Raw genomic sequence first — 16,347 nt, forward strand, 5'->3', positions numbered from 1 at the left:
TAATTACCGGCTCGGGTTGCGATCATTGCGGGAAGGCCGCGCCGCAAGGCCCGGCCGGCAGCGCCCGGTCCGCGTCCCCGCGACGGGGCGTCCCGGGGGGAGCCGCGGCCGCTGTCCCGCGTGGGAGCGCGGCCGGAGCTCGGCTCTCCGCGGAGGACAAGGGCGGCTCCGCACCCGCGTTCCGCTCCGCGGCGGCTCCGCCGCATCCTCCCGGTGCCGCCGGTGATGGCGGGGAAGGAAGGCGCGGGGGCACACACAAAAGTGATAGCTGGGGGCGATCCGCGCCGTTATTAACTTCTGTTTGATCGCTGTAATTGCGCCGATCGCGGCCGGACGCGATGATTAATTACAGTTTAATTAACGTGGCCGTGACGATCGCCGCATGCGGGAGCCCAACCCGGGCAGGGATGCGGCGAGAGGCCCCCGCCACGCCGGCACGGCCGGCGGACACCGGAGCGCCGGGTCCCCTAAGCCGCTCCGCCGGTCCTGTCGGCCGGTCCTGCCGGCGTGGCGTGAGCCCCCGTGGGGAACGAAAAACACGAGCTCGCCCCTCTCTGCCCCCTTCTCCCGGCGATTTCGTTGCCGCCCGATGTCCCCCCCTCGTCCCCGGTACCGCTCCCGCACCCGCGCCCCGCACCGGAGCGCGCATCCCGGCTGCGAGAGGGATGCGCGGTAGCAGCGCATCCCCGATTTCGATGGGGTCCCTCCGCGGCTCTCCCCGAGCTCCTCTATTCGTTACCGCCCGCTCCACGCGCAAACTTTCAACGAGCATCGCTCCCCCCGGGCTGGCGGCACCGCGGGAGGCGGGCGCGGGGGGGGACACGGGGGCGCGGAGCCCCACGCAGGTGCGGCGCGGGGCTGATCCCGCTCTTACCTCGGGCTGCCCGGGCGGGTCCCCGCTCGGTGGCGGCCCCCCACGCCCTCCCCCCCTCCTCCCGCTCCCTCCCCGTTCCGCCGTGCCTTAAAGCCGCGCCGTGATTGACTGGAGCGCATCGGTGATTGACGGCGGCGGGGTCCCGGAGGCCGTTAATGTAAATATGCTGGTGCTAAGTGGGTGTGTCTTCCCGTTATTTTAGCTGTCACCGGATCAATGTGCAGCGTCTCCAAGTACGGATCCGGATCCTCCCTCGGTGGCGCGGCTGGTCACTCGCTCTTGTTGCATCTCGCCCGGGCGGACGCGGCGGCGGCGGGGCGGGCGGCGGCCCCGAGGCGTCGGTGAAGGGCGCGCCCGCTGCCCGCCCGCCCCGCGCCCCGCAGCTCCGGCTGCCCCGGGAACGGGCTCGCTGCGGACGGGCCCCCCCGGCCGATGGCGGCCCCGGCTCCGGGCTGCGGCCCCTAGTCCCGAGCAGAGCCTGCACGTCCAGCCGGGCTCCGCGGCGCGGTGAGTGCGAGCGGGCGGCGGATGGAGGGGAGGGCACGGGGATGGGGGGGCGCAAAGCGGGGCGCGTTTTCGGGACTCGCTCCCCGTTATTTTGTGTAATTACCACGGAAGCGGCTTAAGCACCGGGAGCCCTCCCCGCTAAGCCAATTTGCCTGGCTCGCTGCTGCCCTTCTGCTACGTGCGGCGGGCGCTGCCCGCCCCGGCCCCTAATCCGCCCGCGCCTAATCTCCTGCCGGGGACACCACAAAGGGCTCCGGGCCACCGCGCCCGCCGCCCCGCTCCGCCCGCGGGCACCGAGCGCCAAGTTTGGGCCCGTCCGCTCCGGCCGCGGCTCGGGCCCCCGGGACGCGCCGGCCGCATCCTCCGGCGCGTTTCGTTGGAGCCCGCCCGGAGCCCGCCGCAAACCGGCACGGGACGGCACGGCCCGGCGAGCCGGCACAAAGGGAAGGGGACGCGGCACCTCCCGGGGGCTCGGCGAGGGAGGAAGCGGAGGCGGTGACCCTCCAGGGTGCCCCTTGCCCCGGGCTCCCGGGGCCGCTCAGCCGCGGGGCCGCGCCCGGCGGACGGATGCGGCGGCGCTCGGTACCGGCGGCCGCGGCGCGGGGGATGCGCTCTGGCCTCGCCGGACCTCGCCGGTCGGGGGAGGGTCCTGCGGCAGCGCCCGAGGGGCTCCGGGTCGGGGCCGGCAGCGCCGAGCGAGGAGCGGCCGGGCCGCGCGGCGGGGATCGGGCGGGCCGCGGAGCGCGGGGGCCCCGGGAGCGGCGGGCCGGGAGCGGCGGCGGGGCCCCGGGAGCGCCTCTAACCTGCGCCTTTCCCCGATTTCGTTTTGCAGGGGCGTTTTGGGGGGGAATGGAGGCGATCGCCAGTCAGATGGGAAATGGGAGAGATGCAAGCTCCTCCCCAAATTCAAAGCAAGAGCTGCAGCCGTACCAGGGCTCCAATACCCTCAAGCCCAACCAAGTGGGTGAGACCTCCCTGTACGGCGTGCCCATCGTGTCCCTGGTCATCGACGGGCAGGAGCGGCTGTGCCTGGCGCAGATCTCCAACACGCTGCTCAAGAACTACAGCTACAATGAGATCCACAACCGGCGCGTGGCCCTGGGCATCACCTGCGTGCAGTGCACGCCGGTGCAGCTGGAGATCCTGCGGCGGGCCGGGGCCATGCCCATCTCCTCCCGCCGCTGCGGCATGATCACCAAGCGGGAGGCGGAGCGGCTCTGCAAGTCCTTCCTGGGCGAGCACAAGCCGCCCAAGCTGCCCGAGAACTTCGCCTTCGACGTGGTGCACGAGTGCGCCTGGGGCTCCCGGGGCAGCTTCATCCCGGCGCGCTACAACAGCTCCCGCGCCAAGTGCATCAAGTGCAGCTACTGCAGCATGTACTTCTCGCCCAACAAGTTCATCTTCCACTCCCACCGCACCCCGGACTCCAAGTACACCCAGCCCGACGCCGCCAACTTCAACTCCTGGCGCCGCCACCTCAAGCTCAGCGACAAGACGGCCACGGAGGAGCTGTCGCACGCCTGGGAGGATGTCAAGGCCATGTTCAACGGCGGCACCCGCAAGCGGACCTTCTCCCTGCAAGGGGCGGCCGCCGGCGGGCCCGGGGCCGGCTCCCCGCCGCCAAGGCCGCCCTGCACCCGCCGCCGCCCGCCGGCCCCGAGCTGGCCCCGGCGCACAAGAGCCTCCGGTGCAGCGGGCAGGAGGCGGCGGGCGAGCGCGGCGCGCTGGGGCTGGCGGCGGCGGCGCACGGCGGGGCCGCGGGCGCGCACGGCGGGGCGGGCGCGGTGCGCAGCTACCCGGTGATCCCGGTGCCCAGCAAGGGCTTCGGGATGCTGCAGAAGCTGCCGCCGCCGCTCTTCCCGCACCCCTACGGCTTCCCCGCCGCCGCGTTCGGACTGTGCCCCAAGAAGCAGGAGGAGGCGCTGGGCGGCGCGGGGGGCGGCGAGGCGGGCAAGGGCGGCGCGCTGCCCCCGGCATGTTCTGGGGACCCCCGCACCCCCCACCCGCACCAGCCGGCCCAGCCGCCGCACCAGCCCGGCGCCGCCAAGGACACCGGCGTGTACCCCTCGTTCCCCGTGTTCTGGCCGGCCGCCGGCAGCCTGCCCGTGCCGCCCTACCCCGCGCAGAGCCCGGCCAAGGCGGCCGCCACCGCCGTGGTGGTGGCGGCGGCGGCGGCGGCTGCGGCGGCGGCGGCCGAGCCGGCGGGGCTGGCGGGGCGGCACGGGGAGCTGGAGGGCTCGGAGCCCTCGGGCAGCGGCCGGAGCAGCGCCACCCCGCAGGAGGGCGCGGGCGCCGAGGGCGAGCGCTGCCCCAGCGCCCTGTCGCGGGCGGCGGGCGAGGAGGAGCGCTCCGGGGACGAGGCGCTGCTGGCGCCGCTGCCGCTGCCCAGGAAGGGCAGTTACCTGTCCGCCTTCCGCCCGGTGGTGAAGGACGCCGAGAGCATCGCCAAGCTCTACGGCACCCGCGAGGCGTTCGGCGGCGCGGGGCCCCGCGGCCCCGGCTACCTCTCGCCGGACTTCCTCAGCGAGGGCAGCTCCAGCTACCGCTCGCTGTCCCCCGGCGGCGACACGGCCGAGGAGCCCGAGGTGGACGTGGAGTCCAACCGCTTCCCGGAGGACGAGGAGGAGGAAGCCGCCGCCGTGCCCGCCGTGGCCCCCGCCGAGGGCCGGGAGCCGCCGCCGCCGCGGCTGCTGGCCGGGTCCGAGGAGCCGCCGCCGCCCGCCGGGGCCGAGGGGCCCGAGGAGAAGCCCTTGGGCGAGGCGGGGCCGCAGGAGGGCGGCCCGGGCCCCGACGGCAGCCCCGAGCGCAGCGGCAGCAGCGGCGCCTACGAGGTGCGGGCCCGGGGACGGGGATCTGCCCTCGAGGGGCCCCGCGGGGCCGGGCCCGCTCCTGACTCGCTCTTTTGTAGGTGTTCGCGCCCGAGAGGGGGGAGATCCTGCAGCCGCTGAAGCCCGCAGCCTCCCTGGGAGCCCCCGCCGCCTTCCTGTGCACCGCCGAGGCCAAGGGTAACTCGGGCCGGGCTGCGCGGCGAGGGCTCAGCCCCGCGGGGGCCGCCGAGGGGCCGCTTTCGTTTGGGGGCTTTGGGGAGAAAAGAGAAACAAACGGGATCCGGGCCGGGAGCGGGGCCGGGCCCCCCCCGGGCCCGGGGATGCCGCCGGGGCCGCGGCCGGTGCGGCGGGGATGGGCCGGCGGGGCCAAGCTCCTGCCCGCAAGCTACTTTCCAACGGCAAAGCGATTAGGATGTCCGCTAAGAAGGTTTTAACGAGGGCTTTGTCCGTAATTATGTAATTAAGGATATATCAGGACCATACTTTCATTGCTTACGGTTGAAAATCGGTTTATTAACTTTAAGAGCAAGATAAAGAAGACAATCACTCCGCGGCGGAGGATTTAGAGAGCAGAAAATCCTATCAGGACCAAAGGAATGTCTCTCATCCCAGCCCTGTAAATACCGACAGAGGTAAGCACCGCTCCGCGGGGCGATGCGCGGCCCCTCCGCGGGGCCCCCCCGGCGGGGCTGACGCCGCTCTGGCCCCCGCAGGCGAGGAAGGGCTCGCCATGGATGTCACCGGGACGCAGCTGGTGGAGAAGGACATCGAGAACTTGGCCCGAGGTGAGGAGCGGGGCTCGGGGTGCGGGCCGGGGGTCGCGGCGCCCCTCGGCCTCTCCCCGCGGCTCGAGGTATTTGTGTTTTGTGCAGGAGTGATTAACTCCTGTGATTAATGTAACGTAATGCGATTAGCGCCGCGCTGAGCCGCCTCCAGATGGAAAAGTGCGGGCTCCCCTCAACCCCGCCGTGTATTTTTAAACAGATGAGTTACAAAAACTGGTCCTGGAGCAAATGGAGCTGAGGAAAAAGCTGGAGAGGGACTTCCAGAGCCTGAAAGGTACCGGTGCCCCATCCCCTGCCCACGGCCCGCCCCGGCCGGGCAGGGGGGCGCGGTGCTGACCCCCGGCCCCACAGATAACTTCCAGGACCAGATGAAGCGGGAGCTGGCGTACCGGGAGGAGATGGTGCAGCAGCTGCAGATCGTGCGAGGTAAGGCCGAGCCCGTTAGTACTTTTTTTTTGTTTGATTTATTTTATTTCCCTTTTAAAAAATTAATTTCACTTTATTTATTTCTGCTTTTTTGTTTGTTTGGGTGAGGGGTTTTCAGTTTATTTTGGGGTTTTTTTTGTTTGTTTGGTTGTTTTTTGTTTGTTTGGAGTTTTTTTTGGTTTTGAGATTTTTTTTTCCTGTTTGCTGTTGGTTTTGTTTGGGTTTTTTGTTTTGTTTTGTTTTTGCTTTTGTTTCATTCTGTACCTTTTCTTGCCCTCCAACTCCTCCCGCGATTCCGAGCTGCCTCGCAAACGGCTGCGAGGCGTCGTTCACACGGCAGCGAACGAACCTTCCCTCCCGCAATCGCTTCCACTCGGGCTAAACTAAAAATCCGAGCCGTAGAACGCCTTACCTGGCGAGCCGGGAGAGCCGTGCCCGGCTCTGCGCCCCTGTCCCCCCGTCCCCCTGCCCTGGGTGCCCCCGGGGCGGGCTCAGCCCTCAGCGCCGCTCCCCCACCGCAGACACGCTGTGCAACGAGCTGGACCAGGAGCGGAAAGCGCGCTACGCCATCCAGCAGAAGTTGAAAGGTACCGGGGGCGTCTCGGGGGGGCCCTCCCCGCCCGGGGCGCTCCGGGGGTGACGGCTCGGTCCCTTGCAGAGGCTCACGACGCGCTGCACCACTTCTCCTGCAAGATGCTGACCCCGCGGCACTGCACCGGGAACTGCTCCTTCAAGCCGCCGCTGCTGCCCCAGTGAGCCCCCCCGGGCCCCCACCCCGAAGCCATGCGGGCAGAGCCCACACAAGCCATTCCCACGAGGAGCCACCTGTACATAGAGGACTCGGAGCCCGGCTTTGCTCGGACTGGCGCTAGGGCGGGGGGCGGCCCCCGCTCCGCCTCCCCCTCCCTCCCCGTGTGTCCGCTTCTTCCACCCTCGTCCAGACTGGAAACAAAAGTGGCTATGTGCAATGGATATAAATGTACTGTGATTCTCTTGGTACAGTATTTGTCGGATTTTTATTTATTTATGATGTATATTTATCTCCCCCTGCCCTCCTCCTTCCCCCCATCCCTGTAAATTCTGGATGTAACGGCACTTTAACGGGCGGCCCGCGACTCCCGAGGCACAACAACGCTCGCCCGCTCTGGGGACAGCCCCCTCTGTACGTGACTTTGGTTCTTTAATAAAAACACACTTGGAGAAGCCGCCTGGTGCGTGGGGCTGCCTCGGGGGTCCCCGGCCGGGCCGGCGGCGGGAGGGGCTGTCCCGGGGCCCCGCCGGGCTCCCCGCGCAGCCGGAGCTCATTAATGCCCATTTATATGCTCGTTTCACACATGAAGGTGTCGCATTAATGAGCTCGGAGAGCGGGCGCGGAGGTGCGCGCACACCTATTGGCCCGAAATAGCCGCTTTTTAGCCCAGAAAGAACCTGGCAGCGCTGCGGGGCCGGGATGGGGAGCGGCGCGGGGTGAGGCGGCACCGGGGGAGCTCCGGGGCTCGGGGGGGATGCAGAGAGCACCGCGGCACCGGCACCGGGGGAAGGGATGCGGGCCCCGAGCATCCCGGGGATCGGCGATGGCAGCGGAGGGGCTGGGGCTGCCCACGGCGGGGTCGCTGCGCTGCCAGCCGGCCCCGGGAGCCGGGCGGAGCAGGAGCCGCTGTTAATTAGCGCCGGGCTCATTAGGCCGTTCCGCGGGCTGGGCCGCCACCGCGTGGGCGCAGCCGGAGGTGCAGCTCCTCAATTCTCCCCCTAATTCCGAGCTCGGGAGCCGCTGAGCGGGGGCAGCGTCGCCCACCCAGCCCTGAGCGGGAGGAGGAGGAGGCGCTCCCCGCCAGCGCAGGTGGGCACGGGCGGGCGGGATGAAGGCTGAAAACCCCTGGGGCGGAACGCGCGATGGGGTTTTTGGGGCTTTGTCTGTCTGGGTCTCAGAGAACGTTCTCAAGGCTTCTCTGCCCCATCCCTGGAGTGCCCAGGGCCAGGTTGGAGCAGCCTGGGACAGCGGGAGGTTCCCTGCTCACGGCAGGGGCGGGAACGGGATGAGCTTTAAGGTCTCTTCCCAGCCATTCTGGGATTCTGGGAATCTTGGATTCTTCCTTTGCTCACAGCCACCGCGCACAGGACATCCCGAGTGTGACCCTGAGCAGAGCAGCGGGGCTGGTGGCACCCCCAGGCAGGTGAGCGCAGGGGGGATCACCGGGCAGGACACGGAGGGAACGTGTGACCCAGGGAGGTGAGTTAAGGGTCTGAGTGGAGCTGAGAGGCCCTCACTGAGGGAATGAAACATTTGGATATTTTGGAGTCTTTAGAGGGGCAGCAGAACCTTTCCCTCTGCATTTTGTGCCTCTCTGGGTCGTTGGTGCCACCTCACAGAAGTGGCACTGGGTGGCCCCGCAGAGGAGGTGCCCTGGGTGTCTCTCCAGCCCATAATTTCATCCAGGCCCCGCTGTGCCCACCTGCCCCAGCGGTGCCTCCCAACACAGGCACAGAAATGAGCCATTAGGTTGTATTAATATTGCCCCACTACTTAGTGCTCATTAAAATGTGCTTTGCAGAATTTAATATGCGGCTTGAAATGACACAACGTATTAAGTGCTTAATATACTAGAAATTATGAAACTATTACAGTCTAAGTAATATGAAATAATTAGAGTGAATTAAACTTCACTGGCAGAATGAGGGAAAGGCTTCAAATTTTTTATAGTTGGTGGTTTTTTTCTTTTTGTTGTTGTTGTTTAGTCTCAAAATAGTTGAATGCGATAATAGCCCCTGAAAATAAACAGCCAGAGTCAGGATTTTTAAATAATTGAAGCAGGAAGGAGCCTGGAGTGCCTGTGTGTGAGGAATGCGGGAAGCAGAAGGTTCTGCCGGCCGCAGCGGATGGAGCTGCTCTTTCGGGCGGGTGGCGGAGCAGCCCCGGGAGCGGCTCAGCCTGGCCCGGCCCCGGCCCCATCTGCCGCTCCCCGCTCCCTGCCGGGGCTCTCGGGGACAGAGCGGCTCCTGCTCCGCACGGCCCGAGCTGGGCAGCTCCCACCTCGGGGGTGCAGACACCGGAGACCCCCGGGAAAACCCCGGCAGGGATTTCCCCCTTTTGGGAAGCGCTCGGAGCCACCGTGCGGGTGCTGGGGTTGAATTCCAGGGGCTTTTCCTGGTGGGAGGGGATTCCCGGGGCCGGGGATGCCCTCAGGAGGGTTTCCAGCAGCGATGCCAAGTGCCAGCTTTGGGTAGGGGTCAGGATTGGATGGGAATGTGCCGCTAGGCACAGAGCGTGTCCCAAACCTCTGCTGCTCCCCGTGTGGATGAGTTTTAGATGGGATTTTGGGATGGAATTCCCTGTGAGGGTGGGGAGGGCTGGGCTGGAATTCCCAGAGCAGCCCTGGATCCCTGGCAGTGCCCACGGCCACCTGGAGCACCCTGGGATGGTGGCAGGTGTCCCTGCCCGTGGCACGGGTGGCACTGGATGGGCTCTACGCTCCTTCCCACCCCAATCCCTGATTCCAGGAAGGCGCCAGGAGGTGGCGGCTCAGCCCAGCGCTCCCCTCCGGAGCTGGGATCGAGCGGAGCTTTTGCGCTCGGGCCCCGGGGAGTGCCCGGGCTGCCCCTGGGCAGGCACAGGCTGGTGCCAGCCCGGGCAGGACGCGACATCTGCCCTCCCCAGGGCCCTGTCCCTGCCTCTGGCGATGTCCCAGCACTGCCCGCTGTCCCCAGGGTACGGACAGCATCGATCCCGAGGGACGGCGCTGCCCCGGCGCCAGCGGGACTTTGCGCCCCGGACACAGCCCGGCCAGTTGCGCTGCTCGTTCCCTTATCCCGTCCCCAAATCAGCGCTGTGGCCACGAGGATGCGGCGGACGCTGCGCCAAAGCCCTGCCGGAGCCAAGGTAAACAAACCCCGCTGTCCCTTCCCTCCACCCCTGAGCGCCGCAGGAACGATCCGTGCCCGGGAGGCTGCACGGGCTGTTCCCAGCCCCAGCACGCCCTGGGGATGCATCCCGGCAGGATCTGCTCCATCACCTTCCCGGGGCGTCCTCTGGGCTTCCTCCTCCCCTCCCAGACCAAAGCTGCGAGCCCCGGGGGCTTTTTCCCAGCCCCAGCGCTGCTGTGACCCTTTGGGGATGATCCCGTGGTCCCACAGGGATGCTGGCAGGATCCTGCCCACCCTGGATGGGTTTGTCCAGGATCCGAGCAGCACCTGGAGGGTTCAGGTGTGCCCAAAATGACCCCGTGAGCTGTTGGCTGCCTAGAAATCCAAAAAGATTTTTCTTGGGATAAATCCCAGCTGTCTCAGGGTCTGGCCGAGGACAAGGTGATGTTTAGTTCTTGCCTGGCTGGAGGTTCCTCCTGCCTTCTCTTCATTATTTTGGGAAACCCATTTAATTTGAGTGATGATAAGTCTGGCTGGTGTCCTTTGGGTTGAAATCCAGCATTTTAGGGGTGAGTGTGCACAGCACAGCAAAGACCTGTGCATAAACAGGGGTGTCCGTGTGTGAGGAGAGGTGGGTTTATTTAAATTGATCAAATTTTGGGTCCTAGTAAGAGTTTTTGTGTGCTGCTCTGCTGTGAGAAGGGAGCGAGCAGGGCAGCCCTGCCTTGCTTACAAAGCCACTTTTATTTTCACATAGCAAAGCAAACCCTGTGATCCTCCTGGAAACTTAAACCACATTTTCCTGGGGGTTTTTGCCCCTCAAAAGCTGACAATCCCTCCCTTTGATCTCCTTTGTGACTCTTAACAAAGCTGTGGGATCTGCTCCTTTCGGAGGGATTGCTTTGGAGATCTTGCACCTCAAGATGCAATCGTAAAATCTTATTTGATGTTATTTTGGAGATCTCCAGGCTGAGCAGCTCCATCTCTTCCCCCTGTCCTCACAAGGGGGGTGTTTCAGTGCCCCCACCTTCACAGTCACCCCCAGGACTCAGGACACTCCTGGCACGGGTGGGAGATGCTGCACAACCCCTGCCCCAAAGGAAAACCCTCTGGAAGAGGCCAGGAGCCCTTTTTGGGAATCCTTTGGAGCTGCCCCGGCTCTGGAGTGGGGCTCAGCCTTGGGCTGGGAGGGCCATGAATGTCACCTGGCGCAGCCCTGTGCTCACAGAGCCCTGCCAAGTCTAGCACGTTTTAATTTGCTCCTTTCCCAGGCATTCCTGGAGTTATGGGGCTGCTCAGCCCGCATGGAAAGCTCCCTCCAGAGGGTCACTCCACGCCACGGCCTTTGTGGGCTCCCTGGAGGCAGCTGATGTGCTATTCCCTGGAAGGTTTCCACCTGAGCAGGGGCTTTAGGCTGGATTTTGTGGCAATTTGGAAGCTGGCAGGAGAGGTGTCTCTGGTGATTCTGTCTGAAGTTGGGGCTGTTACTCTGCTGCCTGCTTTAAAGGCTTCCTTGTTTTCAGGTAGGATGGATTTGGGAATGTGCTAATTGTGTAAAAATGAAAGAGAAAGGGGGGGGAAAAAGGAGAAACCTGGGAGAAAATGGATTTTAATGATGCCTGCACCACGCTGAGGAGCACATTTGGAGCTGGTTACCCTCTGCAGCACATGGCCAAAGCAAACACCACCAGCCCAGCCAGCTTTGGCTGCGTGGTTGCCATAAACCATTGCAAGGGCATCCAGACTAGCACAGCCCTGGAACCACTTCTAGGATTAGGTCTTACTCAATTGAAAAATAAACCTTGGCAAGAGCTCCGTTCTCCCCAATAAAAATTCTGTTTTCACAGCTCCAATCAAGTTTTCCAGAGCCGTGGTCCAAATGAGAAACTGCACACAGAATCTCTGACCTGGGAGGAGGAGATGGAGCCCTGCATCTAGAGCTGTGCCAGGCTGGAAATTTCCAAAGTTCTCAGTGTCTCACCCATGGCAGAGCCCTGGAGCGTCCCAGGAAATCTGCTCCTGGCACCAAAGCTCTGCCACAACCAAACTCCTGCTCCCAGGTGGGTGAGGCTCCTCTGCAGGGACAGCTGGGATTGTCCAGCCTGGAGAAGAGAAGAGAAGGTTCTGGAATATCTCAGAGCCCCTTGCAGGGCCTGAAGGGGCTCCAGAAGAGCTGGAGAGGGACTGGGGATGAGGAATGGAGGGACAGGACACAGGGAATGGCTTCAAATTGGAAAATGGGAAATTTGGGGGGGATTTTGGGAAGGAATTGTTCCCTGGGAGGGTGGGGAGGGGCTGGGATGGAATTCCCAGAGAAGCTGGGGCTGCCCCTGGATGTTCCCAGGACCAGGCTGGACAGGGCTTGGAGCACCTGGGACAGTGGAAGGAGTCCCTGCCCATGGAAGAGGACAATTCCAGAATTCCACGATTCCATGAACTCATCCATTGAGTCCACCTACGAAAGGAGGATCCACACCACGCTTGATCTTCGTGTCTGGAGATGCTCAGAAACAAAAACCCCGGGTGAGGCTGGGGCTGGAACGCTCCCGTGGGCTCCCAGCTGTGGCAGCACGCTGGATCCTGCGGCACCAGGGGTTACAGAACACCTTTTATGGAGCTCTTGGCAGGAGAACAACGTGTAAAAATAACAGATGTGGCAAATCACAACCACGTTCTGAGAGCTCGCTGCAGCTCGGGTTTGTGAAAACAATGGGCTGGGTTTAAATTGCTTTGGGTTTTTTGTTTTTTGTTTTTTGTTTTTCTCCAAGAAAGCCTCCATGGGCAAAGAAATGGTTGAAAAAAGGGGAAAAAGGCTGAAAGTGCAGATGGGTTTTGCCTAAAGGAGCTGAGATGGGGAGGAGGGTTGAGCCTTGGAGAGCTCCTTGGTACCTGCAGTGCGATTTTCCTTCTGAGGCCGCTGAGTTCCTGGGATGGATCCCAAGGGAATGAGGTAATCCAGTGTCCCCATGAGCAATTGTCCCTCTGGGATGTCCCTGTGGAAATGTGGCACTGCCTGAGGTTGGGAATGCAGGATGTGGCTGGGGCTGTGTGCTCTGTCACCATCTGTCAGAGCTGGGGCACTTATCTCTGTTCATGGGGCAGTTTTCTTCAGCTCTCCCACAGCCAATCCTCCCTCCAGGAGATTTCTTCTGTCCATGGGCCATTAATTATTAATTAGCTTCTGTCCATGGCCAGTGAGTGCTCCTGCACGGCTGACCAATTCCATCATCCCATGGGGAGATGCTCCGCCCAGGGGAGGAGCCAAGCATTCCCACCTGGGTATAATCTGAGGTTTGGGACCAGAGAGAGCCTTTCCCACTGCACTGCCAGAGGGAGCCCAGGCCCATCTGCAGCAGCCCTGGAGCTGCAGAGGAAAACTCCCCCCTTGTGCAGGATCCCTGCTCCAGCAGCAGCACAGCTGGCACTGCAGGAGGGCTGAGCCCCCATGGGATGGGGCTGTGCCACCCCCTGACACACAGGGGGGCAGGGACTGCTCTCACTCTGGCAGTGTTGGTTTGTATTACTGCATTTTAAATTTTATTTTAAATTTTATTTTAAATTTTATTTTAAATTTTATTTTAAATGTTATTTTTATTTTTTATTTTTATTTTATTTTCTTTTTAAATTTTAAATTTTAATTTTTATTTATTTTAATTTTTATTTTTAATTTTTATTTTAAATTTTAATTTTATTTTAATATATTATTTTTATTTTTATTTTTACATTTTTAATTTTAATTTTAAATTTTATTTTTAATTTTTATTTTTAATTTTTTATTTTAAATTTTAAATTTATTTTAAATTTTTTCTTATGAAGAACTGCTATTCCTACTCCCATGTCTTTGCCCGAGAGCCCCTTAATTTCAGAATTACAATAATTCAGAGGGAGGGGGTTTACATTTTCCATTTCAGGGGAGGCTCCTGCCCTCCTGAGTAGACACCTGTCCTTCCAAACCAGGACAGGCACTGGGGACATGCCTGGGTTGGTGCCTGGACCGTTCTTGGGGGGATTTTCCAGCCTGATGATTCCTGGATGGTCCTTTCTGCAGAACCGGCGGGTTTGGGATGAGCTGGGAGCACAGCAGGCAATACCTGTGGCTGTGTCCGTGTTTTCCTGGGCTTTTCTGGGATGGGCTGGCTCTGCAGCTCCTCGGAGGTGCTGGAAGCAGCAGCAGTGTGGATTTTCCGCCAGGCCCCTCCCAGGGGAGCAGAGCAGAAGGGACAGGCTGTGCCTGCCTGGCTGATAAAGAGGAACAAACTCAATTAAGCGCCACCAAACCCCTCTGCTTGTCATGGGGCACGGCGTCCTGAGCACCCCAAACCAGACCCAGCCCTTTGCACCATGGCAATAATGGGATATTGCTGGGGGTTGGGTGATTTTTTTGTTTTAAACCCTTTTTTTAATTTAAACCTTTTTTTTTTTTTAAATTTAAACCCATTTTTTTGTTTTAAACCCCTTTCCTGGCCATCACTTTACAGCTGATTTTTACTTGGACATATGGGAACATCCCTGGTACAGCAGGTCCATCACAACCCCGCTTCCCAGAGGGGAATTTGGCCTCCAGTCTGCTCCAGGACGTGCCATTAATCCACAATTTATTGTTTGGGAGAGGCCAGATGTGAGCACAGGAGCCGCCACTCCGCAGCAATTTTGGCCAAGAGGTGCCAATTATTTCTTGGTATCGTTTGAAAGAATTTTGGGTCCCCAGACGGGAGAAAACTGCAGGACATCTTCAATGGGAAGGGAAAAAGCAGTGCTAACAGTCTGTCTTTATTAGCAGAGAAAAGAAAGATATTTTAGCTAAAGGCTTCCAACTTGAAAAAAAAAAAAAAAAAGGAAAATTCAACTGAAAGAGAGAAGTTACTCTTTTGAAAGGGTTCACTGGGTGGAGACATCAAACAGAAAGGATCTTGTGTAATTCTGCTTTTTTGGTCTAATGCTAAATTCACCCCTTTATTCCTTGGCTTTCCCACAGGGAGATGGCTGAGGAATGCTCAGGGAAAAGCGGATTTTTGGAGAGGCTGGAAGCATGTGGCATCTCCCAGGGTCAGCCCCAGCCACTGCTGCCTCTAATTTTTGCCCAGACAGCTGATATTCCCGAGCTCTTCCCATCCTCCAAGTCCTCTGCAAGTGTTAAGTATTTTTTTTTTGCATCCAGCAAATGGAACAATAAGGGAGGACTTAATTTTCCCATCTGTCAACTCATCCCGAACAAATTGTACGTCTTCCTCTTCGGAGTGAAATCTCAGCTAAATTAAAAGCTTTAGCGTTCATTTTCATGTAGCAGAGGTTCTGGAGGAAATTGTGTCATCACATTTCTGCCTGGGTGGTTTTTTTTTTTTTTTTTTTAAATTTTTATTTTTTAAACGTGTCACAAATGGCGGATGGTTTGTTTCTGGGACTTGGGCGGTGGCTCTGTCTGAGGTATCCAGCCTGGAATTGTGCTGCCCCAAAGTAATGCTGGGCAGGCTGAAGCCAGAATTATCATGGAATTCTGGAAGGGGCTGGAGGGACCTTAAATCCCATCCAGTGCCACGGCAGGGACACCTTCCCCTGTCCCAGGGTGCTCCAGCCTGGCCTTGGGCACTGCCAGGATCCAGGGGCAGGCACAGCTCCTCTGGGAATTCCATCCCAGCCCCTGCCCACCCTCTTGGGGAACAATTCCATCCCAAAATCCCATCCCTCCCTGCCCTCTGGAGTGGGAAGCCATTCCCTGTGTCCTGTCCCTCCAAGTCCCTCTCCTGGAGCAGCTTTGGGCTCTACCAGGGGCCTCCTTCTCTCCTCCAGGCTGAATTTTTGGGGCACAAACACTGTGTTAAGGGAGGGTTGTGGCACTAGCAAGAACAAATCCTGTGTGAGTTTTTTTGGAGATATTTCTGTGCTGCCGCAGAGCCCGAGGGCCACGAGCCCGTGGGCCACAGGTGACCCGCCCTGCTGAGGGCACAGCCAGGCCAGGGAGTGCTGCTCCCTTCTCCCTCTGACCCGGGTCTGCAGCAGGGGGTGGCACCAGGGGCGTTTGGGGTGTCCCAGGAGGGCTTTGGGGTGGCACAAGAAGCATTTTGGGCATCACGGGGCATTTTGGGTGGTTCAAGAGGGGTTTTGAGTGTCACAAGGGGTGTTTTGGGTACAGAAGCCCCTTTTCTCTCACAGTTTTATTTCCTTGCAGATGCTGTCTGTCTGTCCTCCCCTCGGCCTGTCCCTCCTGCTGTCCCAACGTCACCCAGCTGGCCAGCTCAGATAAGGGCTCCAGGGGCAGATAAGAAGTTCCTCCCCTTCTCCTCCCTCATCTGGAGCAGCAGCAAATGGTGAGGCTGAGCTTTGACAGCCCCACAAACGCCCAGGAAAGTGAAACCAATCCCACCCCCTCCCAGGCTCTGGGAAAAACATTTGTGAACGCAAATCTTTGGTGAGAGAAGTGAAATAATAACAAAAAAAAAGTTGGTTCCTCTTCTCCTCAGCAGCCCTAAGCCACCCTTGATGTTCCAGGGTAGGGTTACCTGGAGCAAAACCCTGCTCTGTGATGTGGCAAGGACACACCCTGCAGGAGACAGGTAGGAATTTGGCTCCGGAGCTGTTTTCATGGAAAACAAAAGGGTTTCTGTGACAGTGCAGAACAAGTGCCAGCTCCGGGCTGTGAACTCCCCTCAGCCCCTGGGAACTGCAGGATGTTCCTCACAAGGTCCCTCAAGCCAGCAGCAGCTTTTCCCACCCTTCCTAATCAGCTTGAGAGCAAGGTGGTGACAAATCCTAGGAAACTGGGAGAATTTCAGGGCAAATCAATGACTTCTCCTCGTGGTCTGGTGCTTGTCCCTCAGCGAGGCATTCCCAGGGGGCATCCACGGATGCAGCAGGAGCAGGAATCCTGCTGGGATGTTCAGAGGAGCTGTGGGAATGCCCCACGCTGATCACGAAGTACATGAGTGATGTCTTGGGCTGAGCTGGAGCAGAGGCTGGGCAGAGTTCCAGAATAAAGCAGGGATTTATTCAAAGCATCTCCTCCATGGATCCACCTTGGGCAGCACCAGAGCCCAGCCAGGGCTGCACCCAAGATGAACCAAAATGGCCC

The 16,347-nt window shown here is 60.5% G+C and overlaps 1 protein-coding gene across 1 annotated transcript; it reads left to right on the forward strand.

Annotated features, from left to right (window-relative positions):
- The first annotated feature begins 1,274 nt into the window (after positions 1-1,274).
- SKOR1 (SKI family transcriptional corepressor 1) lies at positions 1,275-6,554 on the forward strand. Its single transcript, XM_030955418.1, is given in 10 exon segments — positions 1,275-1,381; positions 2,214-2,993; positions 2,996-4,236; positions 4,290-4,386; positions 4,734-4,841; positions 4,923-4,994; positions 5,194-5,268; positions 5,346-5,420; positions 5,942-6,007; positions 6,079-6,554. Coding segments are annotated over 9 exon segments (2,595 nt in total). The 5' UTR covers positions 1,275-1,381; positions 2,214-2,230; the 3' UTR covers positions 6,177-6,554.
- Positions 6,555-16,347: the final 9,793 nt, after the last annotated feature.

The sequence above is a fragment of the Camarhynchus parvulus genome, chromosome 10 (genome assembly GCF_901933205.1).
Source record: "Camarhynchus parvulus chromosome 10, STF_HiC, whole genome shotgun sequence".
NCBI lineage: Eukaryota > Metazoa > Chordata > Aves > Passeriformes > Thraupidae > Camarhynchus > Camarhynchus parvulus.